This window comes from Podarcis liolepis, assembly GCF_965112155.1.
Source record: "Podarcis liolepis genome assembly, chromosome: 4".
Lineage (NCBI taxonomy): Eukaryota > Metazoa > Chordata > Lepidosauria > Squamata > Lacertidae > Podarcis > Podarcis liolepis.
This window is the reverse complement of record NC_139558.1, coordinates 105625296-105642177: the sequence shown is the minus strand read 5'-3', so window position 1 is coordinate 105642177 and position 16882 is coordinate 105625296. Positions and strand designations below refer to the sequence as shown.

General features: G+C 46.6%; 2 protein-coding genes across 12 annotated transcripts in view; one reads left to right on the top strand and one right to left on the bottom strand.

Moving 5' to 3' along the window:
• LOC310705084 (uncharacterized protein) overlaps nt 1-16882 on the top strand; it is a 242403-nt gene that overhangs the window by 106282 nt on the left and 119239 nt on the right. For 2 of the 11 annotated variants that reach the window (XM_083499461.1, XM_083499470.1), the window contains exons 2-5: nt 623-1130; nt 1329-1410; nt 1689-1771; nt 2890-3016. The exons of 1 other annotated variant lie outside the window; for it this stretch is intronic. In XM_083499461.1, the coding sequence (XP_083355587.1) occupies nt 714-1130; nt 1329-1410; nt 1689-1771; nt 2890-3016 (709 nt within the window). In that variant the 5' untranslated portion in view covers nt 623-713. Of the gene's footprint in view, nt 1-102; nt 1131-1328; nt 1411-1688; nt 1772-2889; nt 3017-4870; nt 9031-12018; nt 12114-12300; nt 12346-13219; nt 13328-14790; nt 15279-15476; nt 15559-15840; nt 15924-16041; nt 16169-16882 lie in introns of those variants that run through there. 8 more of the 11 variants (XM_083499466.1, XM_083499458.1, XM_083499462.1 and 5 more) reach the window with 8 other exon arrangements.
• LOC310705024 (uncharacterized protein) overlaps nt 1-16882 on the bottom strand; it is a 275548-nt gene that overhangs the window by 146715 nt on the left and 111951 nt on the right. The window lies entirely within an intron of this gene.

Sequence of the window (16882 nt, the reverse complement as noted above, 5' to 3'; positions counted from 1 at the left end):
CATCTAAGAGAATAATAAATTTCCTGCCCTTCACCCGAAGCTTCAAGGGAGATGTCTTTGGCCTCATCCACTTGGCCCCTGTCCAGATACATACCTGGCCCTCAGAGCAAAGAAAAAGGGACCCCACCCCAGGAGTCTGTCTGGAGAGCAGCAGAGAGACCAAGTGCACAAAAAGGAGACAGAAGCAGGGGAGTGGGGGTGGGGGGAGCAACTCCTGAGGACCCCCAGGTGAGGACCCCCACTAGAGCCAGGCATCCATTTTCCACAAGATACAAATTATTCCCTTGTCAGTCAGTTCTGACTTCTTGCATTTACTCAAAGGCAGGAGCAACTAGACTGATTCACCTCAGAGAAATCCCTTCAGTTGCCTTCACATTTTGCATCGCAATCTTCCTTCTAGGAGGGCTAGAGGCTGCTTCCTCCTCCTCCTCCTCTTCTCCTTCTTCTTCTTCTTCCTCTTCTCTCCTCCTCCTCCTCCTCCATCTTCTTCTTCAGTAGATATCTCATGGTTTGGTACAGTCCCACCCTGATTCCTAGGAAGACTCATCCATGCTTGCTCAGGGAACATTTCTCTTCTTCTGACCTAAAAATTCTGTAACTAAACAATGTTTTTGCTTTATAGGATTTGCTAGAGCTTCTCATTCAGACAGACAGAACTTGGCAGAAGACCAAAGGGTTCCTTCTGATCTCTTAGAGACTTCCTGAGAGCACAGATGGATGAGCGAGACTCAGCTGGCCCTGGAGCAGGAAGAGGCCATGCCATCCAGAGTGGGAGCAGTGGGGGATTCTGGGAAAACTCTGGGCAGATGTTCCTGCGTGAGGAGGACACCCTCCGCTCAGAGGTGCAGAGCCAGCAGTTGAGGCAGTTCTGCTGCCAGGAGGCCAAAGGACCCCGAGAGCTTTGCAGCCAACTCTACCACTTTTGCCACCAATGGCTGAAGCCAGAAAGGCACACGAAAGCTGAGATGCTGGACCTGGTGATCTTGGAGCAGTTCCTGGCTGTCCTTCCACCAGAGATGGAGAGCTGGGTGAGGGACTGTGGAGCAGAGACCAGTTCCCAGGCGGTGGCCCTGGCCGAAGGTTTCCTCCTGAGTCAGGCAGAGGAGAGGAAGCAGGCAGAGAGAAAGCAGGTGAGGGAGACTTTCCTCTGGATACTCCCAAGGGGTTCCAAACAGGACGGAGAACATCCTGTAATGCTCTACTGTTGGCCCATTCTTTTTCTTGGAAGGCATCCATGGAATGAAATCTTAAAGCTTCTGTGTTTGTTATTCTCTTTCTAACATTTCTCGCCATTCATTCTCTGTTTTGAATCCTTGTTTCTCTTTCAGGAAATGGATCATTTTGCAGAAATGGACCTGGATTCCTGTGAGGCAGAGAGGCCTCCGTTGGACACCAGAGAGAGGCCAATGGGTAAGGAGGAAGGTGGCTTTTCTCCGTTTGGTCTCGTTCTGTTGGTTTTCCAACTAATCTGTGAGTTCTTTTTTTGGGGGGGTGGACTGTTGGGGTCAAGTGTCCAGAGGAGGGGAGGTGTATTTTTATACAACTAACATATGAAATGGGCACAAATGTCCAACTGCGCTCAGCAGGTAAGGCTTTCTGAAAGGCCCATCTGTAGTTAGAGATGCCCCGTTTCACCTGTGAGAGAAGCAGGCATTCCTGGCGTCCTGCTTACCTTTTTTCTCTTGCAGGAGACAGAAGGATGCCGGCAAGACCTCCTGATCCGCCTTTTCATGGGGGCAGAAGGGAAGCAGTGGCTGTGGAACCAGATCAGGTCAGGGGAAGCTGCCTTGTGGGGACAGAGGCTGAGGGATGGAACAATGTCATGGACTGGTTGGGCACAGAGGAATGGTGGGAGGAAGCAGCCAGGGAAGCAGGAAGGGAAGACGGCTCAGAGCCCAAGGAGTGGAGGTGGAGGAAGGATGAGCGGTCAGAGGGAGAAGATGGAGAAGCCTGGGAAGAGGAGGTGTCAGAAGCTGAAGGGGTAACAGGGCTTAGTGAGCTGGGAGACTCTGAGGCAGAATGCACTCCAGAATCAGAGGCAGAAGAGGGGGGAGGCGAGTGGGGGGAGGGAGGTCAAGAGGCAGAGGTGAGTCAGGAGAAGGAGGAGCCACCGGGGGCTCCCTCTCCTTCTGCCAGAAGCCCCCCTCCCTGCTTGTCTCTCAGAGCGAAGAGAGGTTTAACATGGAGGAGCAAAGGCAGGCTGCACACTGGCGCACTGTTGGATCGCTTGCCAGAAACCCCAGAGAGGAGGGGACTTGGAAAGCTGTGGGGAGCCAGGGGCCTTCACTCTCTTCAAACTTTGCACTATATAATCTCACTTTTCATATATCTTCCCACTAAAGAAACTTCCACTAATTGATTGAGAGTGCAAACTGACAGATCCTCAGGGAATGAGCTGCTCTTCTCATTAGGCCTGAAACTCAGCCAAGTCTGTGAATATCGTGTTCGTGCTGATAAAGAGTTAACTCCAGCTGTGAACTGTGGGACTCGTACTGTCACTATCTCTGTTTTCATTCTTTCTTGATCCCTTTTAATCTCTCAGTTCTCTTCTTTCTTTTTTTCTCTTTCTGTCTCCTCCAAAGCTTGGACTGGTTTTTCCAAACCATTAGTTTTACTGGATAGTGTTTTGATTTCTGTTGTCAATATGTCCATTTTTTTGGTGTTACAGTATGAGAAACACACGGTGGAATACTACCTATTTGCACAAAGATGAATACCCATAATTAAAATGCAGAATAAAAGAATTCCATTAAAACATTAAAATAGGCATCCGTAATAAAAGTGTGCAACATAGCAACACAGCAATTAACAGGAAGGAAATAACAAAGCATTGTGTAGCAGGTCATATTTCTGCTGTCTCAGGGGAGGACATTTCCCTTTTTCTTTTAGGGTCCAGTGTGCTTTGAAGATGTCGCTGTTCGTTTCATGGACGAGGAGTGGGCGTTGCTGGATCCTGACCAGAGAGCTCTGCATAAGGACGTCATGGAGGAGAATCGTGGGATCTTGGACTCTCTCGGTAAGGCTCCCTGTGGGATCTTAATATCTGACTGCAAATTTTAAAAATACCTCTGTGTGACGAACCTCATATATTTTCACAGAGCTCAACAGCGCCCCCTACAACACCTGGGAACCTAACACCCCCACAATAAACCTTGAACAGTAAATTACTTATTTTTCTGTGAGTCTTCCTCCAGTTCTGCCTTTTTATACCACAATTGGGCTGGTCTGAACTGCCCAGGCCATAAAATGTCAGCTTCAGAGTTGTTAGGAAAGATAAGTAGCTTCTGTCAGTTTTTCTGTTTTTGTTTTTGCTGCTGTCGTTCTCTGATTGACCAAAGCGACGACTGACATTGGAGAATCTCAGGTATTAGTAGCAGTGATAATAGTAATTATTATTATTATTATTATTATTATTATTATTATTATTATTATTTATACCCTGCCCATCTGGCTGGGTTTCCCCAGCCACTCTGGGTGGCTTTCAACACATATAAAAACATGAAATAACAAAATGTGATCCAAAAAGGAATAAAAGAAAAGAAACAGAAATATTGGTGGAGATAAGCTAAAAGGAAAAAGAGGTATTAAGAAACCCAGACAATGAAACAATCAAACAAAATATCAAACTGCTACAAACCAAATTTGCTATGCTAATAAATCAAGAAGTGGAATGGAATATTAAAATATTAAAACATAGAAATTTCGAGTTTGCCAACAGACCAGGAAAACTACTGGCTTGGCAACTCAAGAAAAGACAGTGATAGGATTATAAACAAACTGAAACTGGGAAACAAAATAATAGATGAATTGAATGAAATATGTAAAATATTTGTAGGTTATTATAGAGAATTATACCAAAAAGAAATGGAAAACCGGGGGGGGGGGGGTGAAGAATTTTTAAAACATAATAACCTGCCAGTAATTTTGAGTGGGGAAAAAATCAAACACCAATTACAGCCATAGAAATCCAACAATACAAATGCGAAATCAGGGAAGTCGCCCAGTCCAGATGGATTGTCAGCCTGCTATTATAAGTAGCTGGAAGAAGTCCTATCACAACCTTCAAAACATGTAATGAATGATATACTAGCCAAAGGGAAAACACCAGAGACATGGAAGGAAGCATTTATAACACTAATTCCCAAATGGGACAGATCTAACGCTTATTTCAAACTACATACCAATTTCATTAATCAATAATGATTACAAACTTTTCGCATCCATCTTAGTGGAAAGATTAAAAAAGACCCTGAGAAAAATAATCCATGAAGACCATGTGGGCTTTCTCCCTGGATGACAAATAAACAGCAATATAAGAAATATTATCAATATATTGGAACACCTAGAAACCAGAAATGACAAACCAGCAGTTCTCATGTTAGTAGATGCAGAAAAGGCATTTGATAATATCTTGTGGAGCTTTATGAAAACACAAATTAACTTAATTGGATTTGGAGATACTTTCTGCAGAGGAATAGAGGCAATCTATTTGAAGCAGAGAGCAAAACTTATTATAAACAGCAACATCACAGATAGCTGTAACATAATGAAGGGGACCAGGGAAGGGTGCCTTCTGTCCCCACTGCTATTTATCTTAGTATTGGAAATCTTGAACCGAAAAATAAGAGATGAGAGGATAAAAGGTATAGTACAGGGAAAATATTACAAATTAAAAGCCTTCACGGATGACCTAATAATAACAACAGAGAACATGAAATAAAGCCTAATGAAGAACATTACAACTGATAAAAGAATTTGGACAGGTGGCAGGATTCAGTTCTTCCTCTACCACAAATTTAATTAGCATTATTCCATAATTGGGGGCTCCATTTCTTCCTGAGGCTCTAATCCCTATTTGTCTCCATTTCAGATTCTGAAGAATTTGAAATCAAGGATGACCATGACAAAATCTGCAGAGTGGAGAAGTCACGTAAAAATGTGGTGTGTGGAGGGAGCTGCAGTCAGAGCTCCCGTTCCACTTCCCAGCAAAGAATTCTCATTGGAAAGAAACCCTATCAGTGCATGGAATGTGGAAAGAGCTTCACGGATAGCTACCACCTGACTTCCCATCAAAGAATTCACACAGGGGAGAAACCCTATCAGTGCATGGAATGTGGGAAAAGCTTCAGTAGGAGCTCCCATCTCACTTCCCATCACAGAATTCATTCAGGAGAGAAACCATATCAGTGCATGGAATGTGGAAAGAGCTTCAGTATGAGCTCTTCTCTCAGTTCCCATCAAAGAATTCATACGGGGGAGAAACCCTATCAGTGCATGGAGTGCGGAAAGAGCTTCAATACAATCTCCTATCTCAATACCCATCAGCGAATTCATACAGGGGAGAAACCCTATCAGTGCGTGGAATGTGGAAAGAGCTTCCGTCGGAGTACCGATCTCAGTTTCCATCAAAGAATTCATACAGGGGAGAAACCCTATCAATGCATGGAATGTGGAAAGAGCTTCAGTAAGAGCTCCCATCTCAATACCCATCAAAGAATTCACAGAGGGGAGAAACCATATCAGTGTGTGGAATGTGGAAAGAACTTCAGTCAGAGTGCCCATCTCACTTCTCATAAAAGAATTCATACAGGGGAGAAGCCCTATCAATGCATGGAATGTGGAAAGAGCTTCAGTACGAGCTCCCATCTCAATAACCATCAACGAATTCATACAGGAGAGAAACCATATCAATGCATGGAATGTGGAAAAAGCTTCTGTCAGAAGGCGAAGCTCACTTTTCATACAAATACTCACAGAATCGTGAATCACAGAGTCACAGAATCATAGAATTGAGGAGTTGGAAGTGATCCCTGGTATCATCTAGTCCACCCCATGCAAAGCAGGAATCGCAACTAAAGCATCCATGACAGGTGACCATCCAACTTCATAAAACCTCAAAGGATGGAGATTCCAGCATCTTCCAAGGGATTTCATTCCACTAACAGCTTGCTGTCAAAAACTTCTTCCTGATGTGTACTGTGAATCGCAGTTCTGTTCACTTGAAGCCATTGGTTCGTGTCCTGCCCTTTGGAGCAGGAATAAACAAGCTTGCTCCATCTTCTATTTTTTTATTATTATTTATTTTGGGTATATATTCTATTTATTTCCTTTTCTGACAATATCCCAAATCAACAAAGCATAAACGAAAACAATACAGCAAAGAAGAATCTTTCCTTTCAAACATTTTAAATAAGTGACAAAAAATCAGAAATCTCTTTTCCTGGTTCCTTTTAACTCTTGATTTGTTCATTCCGATGCTCTGGAATGCCTCTCAGATGTAGCATTGTGTCATTTTGTTTTAATTCCAGAAGTGCAATATTATTTACTGTATCCTTCTGAGTTTCTCTTACTGTGGCTAGCTCTGTTTTCATTCTATCTTGATCCCTTTTTATCTCTCAATTCTCTTCTTTCTTTCTCTTAACTGTCTCCTCCAAAGCTTGGACTGGTTTTTCCAAACCATTAATTTTACTGGATAGTGTTTTGATTTCTGTTGTCAATTTGTCCATATTTTTGGTGTTAGGGTTAGGGAAACATGGAAGGTGCCTAAAGAAGCCAGGGTGGCTATCTAAAGAACTTTTAACTGAGTTAAGATTAAAAAAGGATGTGTACAAAAAATGGAAAAGGGGGGAAACCACCAAAGAGGAATTCAAACAAATAGCCAGCACGTGTAGACACAAAGTCAGAAAAGCTAAAGCACAGAATGAACTCAGGCTTGCTAGAGAGGTTAAAAGCAACAAAAAAGGCTTTTATGGGTATGTTCGTAGCAAAAGGAAGAACAAAGAAACAGTGGGGTCACTCAGAGGAGAAGATGGTGAAATGCAAACAGGGGACACAGAAACGGCTGAACTCCTCAATGCCTTCTTTGCCTCAGTCTTCTCCGATAAAGAAAACAATGCCTGACCTGAAGAATTTGGAGCAAATGATTCAGCAGAGGAAACACAGCCCAGAATAACTAAGGAGATAGTACAAGAATACTTGGCTAGTTTAGATGTATTCAAGTCTCCAGGGCCAGATGAACTGCATCCAAGAGTATTAAAAGAACTGGCAGATGTGATCTCAGAACCACTGGCAGTCATCTTTGAGAATTCCTGGAGAACAGGCGAAGTCCCGGCAGACTGGAGGAGGGCAAATGTTGTCCCTATTTTCAAAAAGGGGAAAAGAGAGGACCCAAATAATTACCGCCCAGTCAGTCTGACATCAATACCAGGGAAGATTCTGGAGCAGATCATTAAGCAAACAGTCTGTGAGCACCTAGAAAGGAATGCTGTGATTACCAATAGTCAGCATGGACTTCTGAAAAATAAGTCATGTCAGACTAACCTGATCTTGTTTTTTGACAGAATTACAAGCCTGGTAGATGAAGGGAACGCAGTGGATGTAGCCTACCTTGATTTCAGCAAGGCATTTGACAAGGTGCCCCATGATATTCTTGTAAAGAAGCTGGTAAAATGCGGTCTTGACTATGCTACCACTCAGTGGATTTGTAACTGGCTGACTGACCGAACCCAAAAGGTGCTCATCTTTGGAGGTCTTAAAGCAGGCTTGACAACCATATGTCAGGAGTGCTCTGATGGTGTTTCCTGCTTGGCAGGGGGTTGGACTTGGTGGCCCTTGTGGTCTCTTCCAACTCTATGATTCTATGATGTCTGTTGTCTTCAGGAATATTATTTTCTTTTCTTTCTCCTGTAGTAACCTATGTTATCCATTTGAGAACCACGATATTGTTCTTTTTCCCTCCTTATCACAGTCTTTGAACTCTAATACTTTGAAGGAGCAAGGTTTCAATTCCATTAAGTGAGGCAGCTCATCCTCTATTAACATACAGTCTTTTTGTGTTTTTCCCCCCTATCTGTATAATTAAAGATTCACAGAAGACTCTGTAACTGCTTGCTTTCTCTCCCTCTGGCAATTTTGCATCCTCTCGACTGGATATATAGTTCTGGGTGGGTATTTATCTCTAATTTTTAAATTGTAACAATTGTAACGATTTTGTTCTTCCTTCTCGTGTTTTCTCTCCTCCATGTCTTCGCAAGATGTTATGCTTTACCTTGGCTTTTTCTGCCAGATTTTTTGCACATGCTTCTTTTCCCAATTCTCGAGAGGACTTCCCTTTTTCTCTCCGGAACTTAGCCAAATTGATTCTTCAATCTTTTCTTCCATTCTACCTTTTCTTTGGCTTTTCTCCTTTTTGGGAAAGCTTCCCACTCCAGCGAGGGTTGCAAGACTTTTTGCCATTGAGGCAATATGACCCAGTGCCGTGGCTCGACCTTCCGGCGCAGAGCTGCCACTTTGGGGGCAAGAATGGAGTTCATTTCAGCAGGTCCTCTCCAGTCTCCCCAGCTTCCCCCAAGGAGGTTTGGGGACACAAAGCATCTGTGGAACCCCCCCAGTCTCTAAACATGGCAACGGCACTCCCTGAAGAAAGTCACTGGCTCCTTCTTCACCTTCGTGGCAAACCGGAAGTCTGTATATTGTGTTTTTATATTGTGCTTGTATGTTGTAACCGCCCTGAGACTTGTGGGTATAGAGCGGTATACAAATTCAATCAATCAATCAATCAATCAATCAATGACAAACTGGGAGGGGCAGCTAATGTCACAAAAGCCAGAATTGGGATTCAAGATGCCATTAACACAGGGGTAGGCAACCTAAGGCCCGGGGGCCGGATCCGGCCCAACAGCCTTCTCAATCCGGCCCGCGGATGGTCCAGGAATCAGCGTGTTTTTACATGAGTAGAATGTGTCCTTTTATTTAAAATGCATCTCTGGGTTATTTGTGGAGCCTGCCTGGTGTTTTTACATGAGTAGAGTGTGTGCTTTTATTTTAAATGCATCCCTGGGTTATATGTGGGGCGCAGGAATTCGTTCATTATTTTTTTCAAAATCTAGTCCGGCCCACCACATGGTCTGAGGGATAGTGGACCAGCCCACAGCTGAAAAATGTTGCTGACCCCTGCATTAACAGATTGGAGAACTGGGCCCAAGCTCAGAAAACGAATTTCAATAGGCAGAAAAGTGAAGTTTTGCACTTAGGCAGTGGCGTAGCGTGGGTTGTCAGCACCCGGGGCAAGGCAAGTAATTTGCGCCCCCTAACCCGTGGATTTGCGCCCCCTAACCCGTGGATTTGCGCCTCCTAACCCTAACCCCCAGATGTTGCGCCCGGTGCGGCTGGCCCCCCCTGCACCCCCCACGCTACGCCACTGCACTTAGGAAGAACCAGATGCACCAATATAAGACGGGGGTTTGATGGACAGCAGAGTCTGGGGATGCAGTGCCTGAGAATTCCACCAGAGGGCCAGAGCCTCTTTTTGATTGGCTACCCAGAGAGGGGTGGAGCCAGCACTTTTGGAGGGAACATAAAAGGAGCTGTTTCTGTGGGAATTTTTAGAAGGGGCTGGATTTGAGATGGGAGAAAGGGATGGTTGAGAGAAGATCATAGAATCATAGAGTTGGAAGAGACCACAAGGGCCATCGAGTCCAACCCCCTGCAAAGCAGGAAACACCATCAGAGCACTCCTGACATATGGTTGAGTCAGGACATAGGGATGAGAAGAGGGGTTGACCGAGGATCTAGACACATCAAAGAAGCACTTCAGTTAAAGGAGTTGTAAATTCAAACAGGGAAAACAGGTGGAGAAAAACGGGACTCCACAGTGCCATCCAGTGCCCCAATTCAATGCTTATCAGTCGCTTTTTCTTTACCAATCTAGCTGAGTTTGCATGGAAGAATTTGGGTGGGGAGTCAGGGCCTTGGCCCAAAAAGCAGGGTTTTCCCTAACCTATCCCATTTTCTGGGTGGGGGTGGGGTGGGGTGGGAGCACAGCCACCCAGCTAGGTTTAGAGGACAGGGCCAAGGGGTACAGCCAGGCATTTGAATGCAGATGCACCCAAGGCCTTCAAAATGTGCACTTCCCTCCATTTAGCAACAGAGTTCCCCAGCTCAGAAATGTGTACTGGGGTCAAGCAGGCATCATCAACATTGTCTTTTACTTCAGTTCATAACATTTATACACTGCTTGATTTTAAAAGCAGAAGCCACCACAAAAGATCAAAACCAGAACAGAGTCTTTAAGAACTGAACGGAGGTTGGCTGGCACATGGTGCATCAGGAGGAAGGAGGGCGAGTGCCTTGCACGAGTGCTAATCTTTCCACTAGCCTAATTTACTTGAATTACGACCCACTACTGTCTTGTGAGGGACGCAGGTGGCGCTGTGGGTTAAACCACAGAGCCTAGGACTTGCCAATTAGAAGGTCAGTGGTTCGAATCCCCGCGACGGGGTGAGCTCCCGTTGCTCGGTCCCTGCTCCTGCCAACCTAGCAGTTCGAAAGCACGTCAAAGTTCAAGTAGATAAATAGGTGGGAAGGTAAACGGTGTTTATCTGTGTTGCTCTGGTTCGCCAGAAGCGGCTTAGTCATGCTGGCCACATGACCCAGAAGCTGTATGCCGGCTCCCTCGGCCAATAAAGCGAGATGAGCACCGCAACCCCAGAGTCGTCCGCAACTGGACCTAATGGTTAGGGGTCCCTTTACCTTTACTGTTTTATGAGAAGTCAAGTTTCCCTGCCCACAGAGAACCAGTTGTTTCCAAGAAGTAGAGGGGCAAAAAGAGTGGCAGTCCAGACCCCCCTGAATGGCAGGTTCATAAAAGGGAGAGTTGGCCAACAGGGCTAGTGAGAAGAGTTTGAAACCTTCTGTGGAAGAAGAGCAGCCCAGCTGCTCTCCCTGTCCTCTGCACAGACCCCTCTGCCCTGGGCTGCCCTGGCCCACATATGCACAGAGGTGTAAGGATTAAATGAAAGAATCTTTATTTGCGTCAGTCATCGGCCATAGCAATAAAACAATATGATTTACAAAGAATATAGATTTAAAAAGTACATTATCTAAAATACATTTTAGGGTTTTGACTTACGGTAATAGTCAAATAGTGGATCTTATTCTAATTGCCCCGGCTAAAAACCTTGCAACCTTTCCTGTCACCTGCTCATCTGGATCTGCCAAGAGAAAGGACGCTGTGACAGGGGTTGGGCAAACCGGAATGGACAATAAGAGAGAGGTGATAACCTCATTCCTCTTTATAAAAAGTGCAAGCCAGAAGGACATGTGCCAGCGGTTTGGTACTGCCGTCTCCACGGGGACATAAGCATTTTCCATGTGGAATCTGTGGGAATTGTCCCTAAAGTCCAGCCAAGGGAAATACATTCAATTTTGCGAGATTAAAAGCGTGTCTATATTTTAGAATCACTAAGTTATGCAGATAGGGTGCCAGAGAGTCGAAATGGGTGAGTGGAAAATAGTTGTACCATAGGCAAACTTTCCTTATTGTGGCCAAGTTGTTCTGGACTAGGAAGTGTAAGGAACGGAAAGGCAGCTAAAAACCCACAGCAATATTTACTGGGGTGGATGTGGGGCCTCCAGTCCCAGGAGAGGCAGTCTTCCTGTTCCTCCCTCAGCTGAGACCTGCCTGGATGGAGACCTGAGAGCCACCTCTCAATATCTGGGGGGCTGACCCATGGAAGAGGGAGCCAGCTTCTTTTCTCCTGCTGTAGAGGGGAGGGAGCACCCAGAAGAAGGGACCCAGAGGACCAGAAAGCAGTTTCTGCTGCCTAAAGAGCAGGAAGAACCTTCTGACGGGAAGAGCAGCAGAATCCCTTGGGAGATGGCGGACTCTCCTTCCTTGGAGGTTTTTAAGCAGAGGTTGGATGCTGTGGGTGAGATTCCTGCCTTGCAGGGGGGTTGGAATAGATGACCCTTAGGGCTCCCTCCCAGTCTAGGATGAGGTTCCTTGCTTCCTGCAAACCCCTTTTCCCTGCAACCTCTTCCTCCAGTTTCTGGCCAAGGGAGGGAGCGGATCACAGACCAACCAAGAGCGTCCCCTCAAAATGAGCATCTCTGGGATTGTGCAACGCAGGAGAGAAAAGGCAGAGAGGACTGAAGAAGGTGGACTCGGCTTTGCAAGGGTTAAAGGGAACTGAGCTGCATTCCTAGAGAGCACAGGAAGTAAAGGGGGGCCAAGTCCTCCAGAGGAAAAGCCCCTCCCTCCCCTTCCTGCAAGTGGGGGGGGGGTTGCTTTCTGCTATTGCAAATGCTGCATTGTTCTCTTCCACGGGGATCTGGTGAGTCTCTTCCTCCTCCCCCCCCCAGAGGGTGCAGTGGGGAGAAGGGGGGGGGTCCCAGGGAGGCAGGAGAGGGTGGCTCATGTGGGGGGGGGGAGCCCCGGGAGCAGGGGGTCCTGCCAAGGAGGGACGGGGTTGCGCGAGGTTTGCAACTACAGTACTCTCTATATTCTGCATTTGTATAAAGACGCTGCTTACTCCTTTGGGAAGGGCAATCCTCTCCTGGGATCTGGTGAGTCTCTTCCTCCCCCCCCCCCGAGGGTTCAGTGGGGAGAAGGGGGGTCCCAGGGCTGCAGGGGAGGATGGATCATGGGGGGGGGGTAATCCCAGGAGCAGGGTGTCCTGCCAGGGTTAGGTTTGCAACTACTGTACTGTATGTTCTGCATTTGTAGAAATGTGCTGCTTGCCCCTTCGAGGAGGTGTCTGTGGGTCAGGGGAAAAGGGGCACGCAAATAAACCCCCTTCAGATTTAGGAATCAGCCACGTCTGTTAGCACAGGCTGCAGCCAGACAGAAAGGTTTGGACAATAGATAAATGCTAGAAATGGAAAGCAGCAACAATCCCGACCAACGCAAGAAAGCAAGAAATCCTTTGGGAAGATGGAGGTGCCGAGTTGAACTGTGGAACTCCCTCCCACAGGAGCCAGGGGGGGCCACCAACCCGGGTGGCTTGAAAGAGGATGGGGCCAGTTCATGGAGGAGGAGGAGGAGGGGGCGGTGGGGGCTCCTGAATCCCCCAGGAGGAGAGCTTGGCTCTTTGTGCTCCAGTCCTGCAGGGGCGAAAGGCAGGAGAGGCAACAGGTTGCCCTGTGGTCAGAGGAGGCTGGACGCAAGAGGGACCCTCTGGCCTCATCCTGGCTGGCACACTTGCGCCCATTCAGACATGCAAGCCCCCAGGGGATCTTTGGAGACTGAACAGAAAGCCCTGCTGAGAATCAGGGAAGGTCTCACCATCCAAGGCAGGAGAAGACCTGCTGGGAAGGAAGCAAACCTGGGCTGGGGGTGAAAGAGGCAGCCCCCCCCCCCCAGTGCTGAGAGTGGTTGGGAGACCCTCTCTCTCCATCCCGTCCCCCCGACTGAGCTCCCATTCCTGGGGATCTCTCAGCAACTCTCAGCATCCTTAGCCAAGTACAGTTCCAGCCTTTTTGGAGAAAGCCAGGACTCTTGGAAGTGGCCTGATCCTGCTGCAAAGATGCAGCGCCGGTTGGGTCCTAGGTGTGTCTTTTTATTCTTTTTCTGGAATAACTTTCTGCTGGGGTTTTGTATATCACAAAAAATAATACAACGTATTTGCAGCAAGATCTGCAACATATGTTTCACTACTAGTGGTCTGTGTATAGCTTCTGTCCTGGAGGGTCAACACAAGGGGGCTTGTGAAGAAGGCGCAGCAGAGACTGTACTTTTTGAGAATTCTAAGGAAAAACCATCTTCCACAGAAACTGCTGCTTGCCTTCTATCACTGTGCCATTGAGAGCGTGCTCACTTATGGCTTATGCGTGTGGTACGGAAGCTGTACTGCCCAGGACAGGATGGGGTTGTGCAGGGTTCTTAAGGCAGCAGAGAGCATTGTTGGCTGCCCACTCTCCACCTTAGAGCAGATTTATGCCACAAGGTGCCATAGGAAGGCACTGGACATAGTAAAAGATCCATCGCATCCTGGTCACTGTCTCTTCGAGCTCCTGCCGTCGGGACGGAGATACAGGACGATGAAGACAAGAACGAGCCGTCTTAATTAGTGTTTTTATGGAGCAGTCAAGTAATTTCGTTGTCCCCGAAGGGGGCAATGACAATAAAGATATTATTATTATTATTATTACTATTCTTATTATTATTATTATTATTATTATTATTAGTTCGTGAGTTAGTTTAAACCAAAAAAGAAAAAGGGGAAATTAAAAATAATAATTGTCCAGTAGCACCTTAGAGACCAACTAAGTTTGTTCTTGTTATACAGTAAGCTTTCGTGTGCATGCACACTTCTTCAGATACAGACCTGTGTGTATCTGAAGAAGTGTGCATGCACACAAAAGCTTGTACCAAGAACAAACTTAGTTGGTCTCTAAGGTGCTACTGGGCAATTTTTTTATATATGTTGACTGCGTCAGACCAACACGGCTACCTACCTGAATCTGGAAAAAGGGTAAACGGGACATTCAGCACCCCACAGTCAAACACATAGTCAAGAGCCCTTGTGGATGTGCTTGGCTTAAATAGGAGTAACAGTCATTTTTCCTCTTGGGGGCGAATGAAACAGGATAACATGCTCGTCTGTTGAGGAACCTGGGAGAATGCAAATAGAATGCAATGATTTTTGTTTGAATTCAAATTTAGATCAACCAGATTGTGCCAAATGATAATGGGGAGTGTGTGTGTGTGTGTGTGTGTGTGTGTGTTCTTGGGCCTTTATTCTCCCCCCACACGAGCCTTAAGGGAACATGTTGGATCCACGAGTACCCCAAGATTACTAAGAAAAAGGGACCCCACCCCAGTAACCCCCCTCTCCCGTCTCCAGTTGCCTGCAGATTTGTAATGGTAATTTCCTGGGCAGAGTCAGGGCTGTGGTACAGTCCTGCCTACACTGGTTACTAGCAAGTCCCATACAAACTTGCTTAGGGAACCGTTTTTCTTCTTCTTATGGTATATCAGCATTATAACAGAACAATGTATTTGCTTTGTAGTATTTGCACAGGATTTGGCACAGACAGAACTTGGCAGAAGACCAAAGGGTTCCTTCCAATCTCTCAGAGGCTTCCTGAGAGCACAGATGGATGAGCGAGACTCAGCTGGCCTTGGAGCAGGAAGAGGCCATGCCATCCAAACTGGGAGCAGTGGCGGGTTCTGGGAAAACCCTGTGCAGAAGATCCTGGGTGAGGAGGACACCCTCCGCTCAGAGGTGCAGAGCCAGCAGTGGAGGCAGTTCTGCTTCCAGGAGGCCAAAGGACCCCGAGAGGTTTGCAGCCGACTCTACCACCTTGACCGTCAGTGGCTGAAGCCAGAAAGGCACACGAAAGCTGAGATGCTGGACCTGGTGATCTTGGAGCAGTTCCTGGCTGTCCTTCCTCCGGAGATGGAGAGCTGGGTGAGGGAATGCGGAGCGGAGACCAGTTCCCAGGCGGTGGCCCTGGCCGAAGGTTTCCTCCTGAGTCAGGCAGAGGAGAGGAAGCAGGTGAGAGAGACTTTCCTCTGGCTGGATACTCCCAAGGGGCTCCAAACAGGACGAAGAACATAATGCTCTCCTGATGGTCCTTCCTTTTCCTAGGAAGGCATCTGTGGAATATGATTTCACACCCTCACAGTTTTTGTCTTTGTAATTCCCTTTCTAATATTTCTCACCTTTCTCTGTTTTGAATCTGTTCTTTTTCAGGAAAAGGATCTCTTTGCAGAAATGGACCTGGATTCCTGTGAGGCAGAGAGGCCTCTGTTGGACACCAGAGAGAGGCCACTGGGTAAGGAGGAAGGTGGCTTTTCTCCATTTGTTCTCATTCTGTTGCTTTCCCAACTAATCTGTGGGTTATTTTCATCTTGTTTTGGGGGGACTGTTGGGAACAAGGGTCCAGAGGAGGAGAGATGTATTTCTGCACAACTAACATATGAAATGGGCACAAACGTCCAACTGCACTCAACAGGAAAGGCTTTCTGGAAGTCCCATCTGTAGTTAGAGATGCCCTATTTCACCTGTGAGAGAAGCAGGCACTCCTGGCATCCTGCTTACCTTTTTTCTCTTGCAGGTGACAGAATGATGCCGGCAAGACCTCCTGATCCGCCTTTTCATGGGGGCAGAAGGGAAGCAGTGGCTGTGGAACCTGATCAGGTCAGGGGAAGCTGCCTTGTGGGGACAGAGGCCGAGGGATGAAGCAATGTCATAGCTCAATGAGTGGTGGTGAACAACACTGTTGTCTCAGAGTAGGACATTTCAATTTTTCTTTCAGGGTCCAGTGTGCTTTGAAGATGTTGCTGTTTGTTTCACGGATAAGGAGTGGGAGTTGCTGGATCCTGACCAGAGAGCTCTGCATAAGGACGTCATGGAGGAGAATCGTAGGATCATGGCCTCTCTTGGTAAGGCTTCTCGTGGGATCATAATATCTGTTTTTAAATTCAAAACAGCTCTCTGTGATGAACCTCATATATTTTCTTAGAATTCAACAGCGCCCCCTTAAATCACCTGGGATTACAATATTCCCACAATAAACCTTGAACTGTGAATTATTCTTTTCACCGTGAATGTTCTTCCTCCAGTTGCAGCTGCTTAAACAATTATCAGACCAGTCTGAATTGCCCAGGCAATTTTAAATGTAAACCTCTGAGTTGTTAGGGAAGTTGTAGTAGCTCCTGTCAGGTTTTCTGTTTTTGTTTTGCTCCTGTCAGTCTTTGGTTGACCAAAGAGAAGGCTGATATTGGAAATGGAGGGGATTCCATGATGGAGCCAAACAAAATCCATTCAAGAGAAGAGCCAGGCTTATCTGAATCACAGGTTCATCTAAGGATATCAGTTGAGACTTCCAGTTTGCCGTAAAAATGGCAATAGGGTGAGAGTCCAGTTCTTAGGAACTGACTCGGATCACCCCGGGGGTCGGGGAAAAGCGAGAAGGTGAGCCCCCCAAAAGCCAAAGAGGGCTACTTGAGCCCCAAAAGTGTCCAGCAATGGTGGGTAGTAATGTTTATCAATTGACAGCATTTGCAGATGCCCTTGTAATAACTGTCGAAGACCCATGGGAAGGTATTGGCAACCTAAGACCCATGGGCCACAAGCCGCCCACAAGGGTTGTTTAA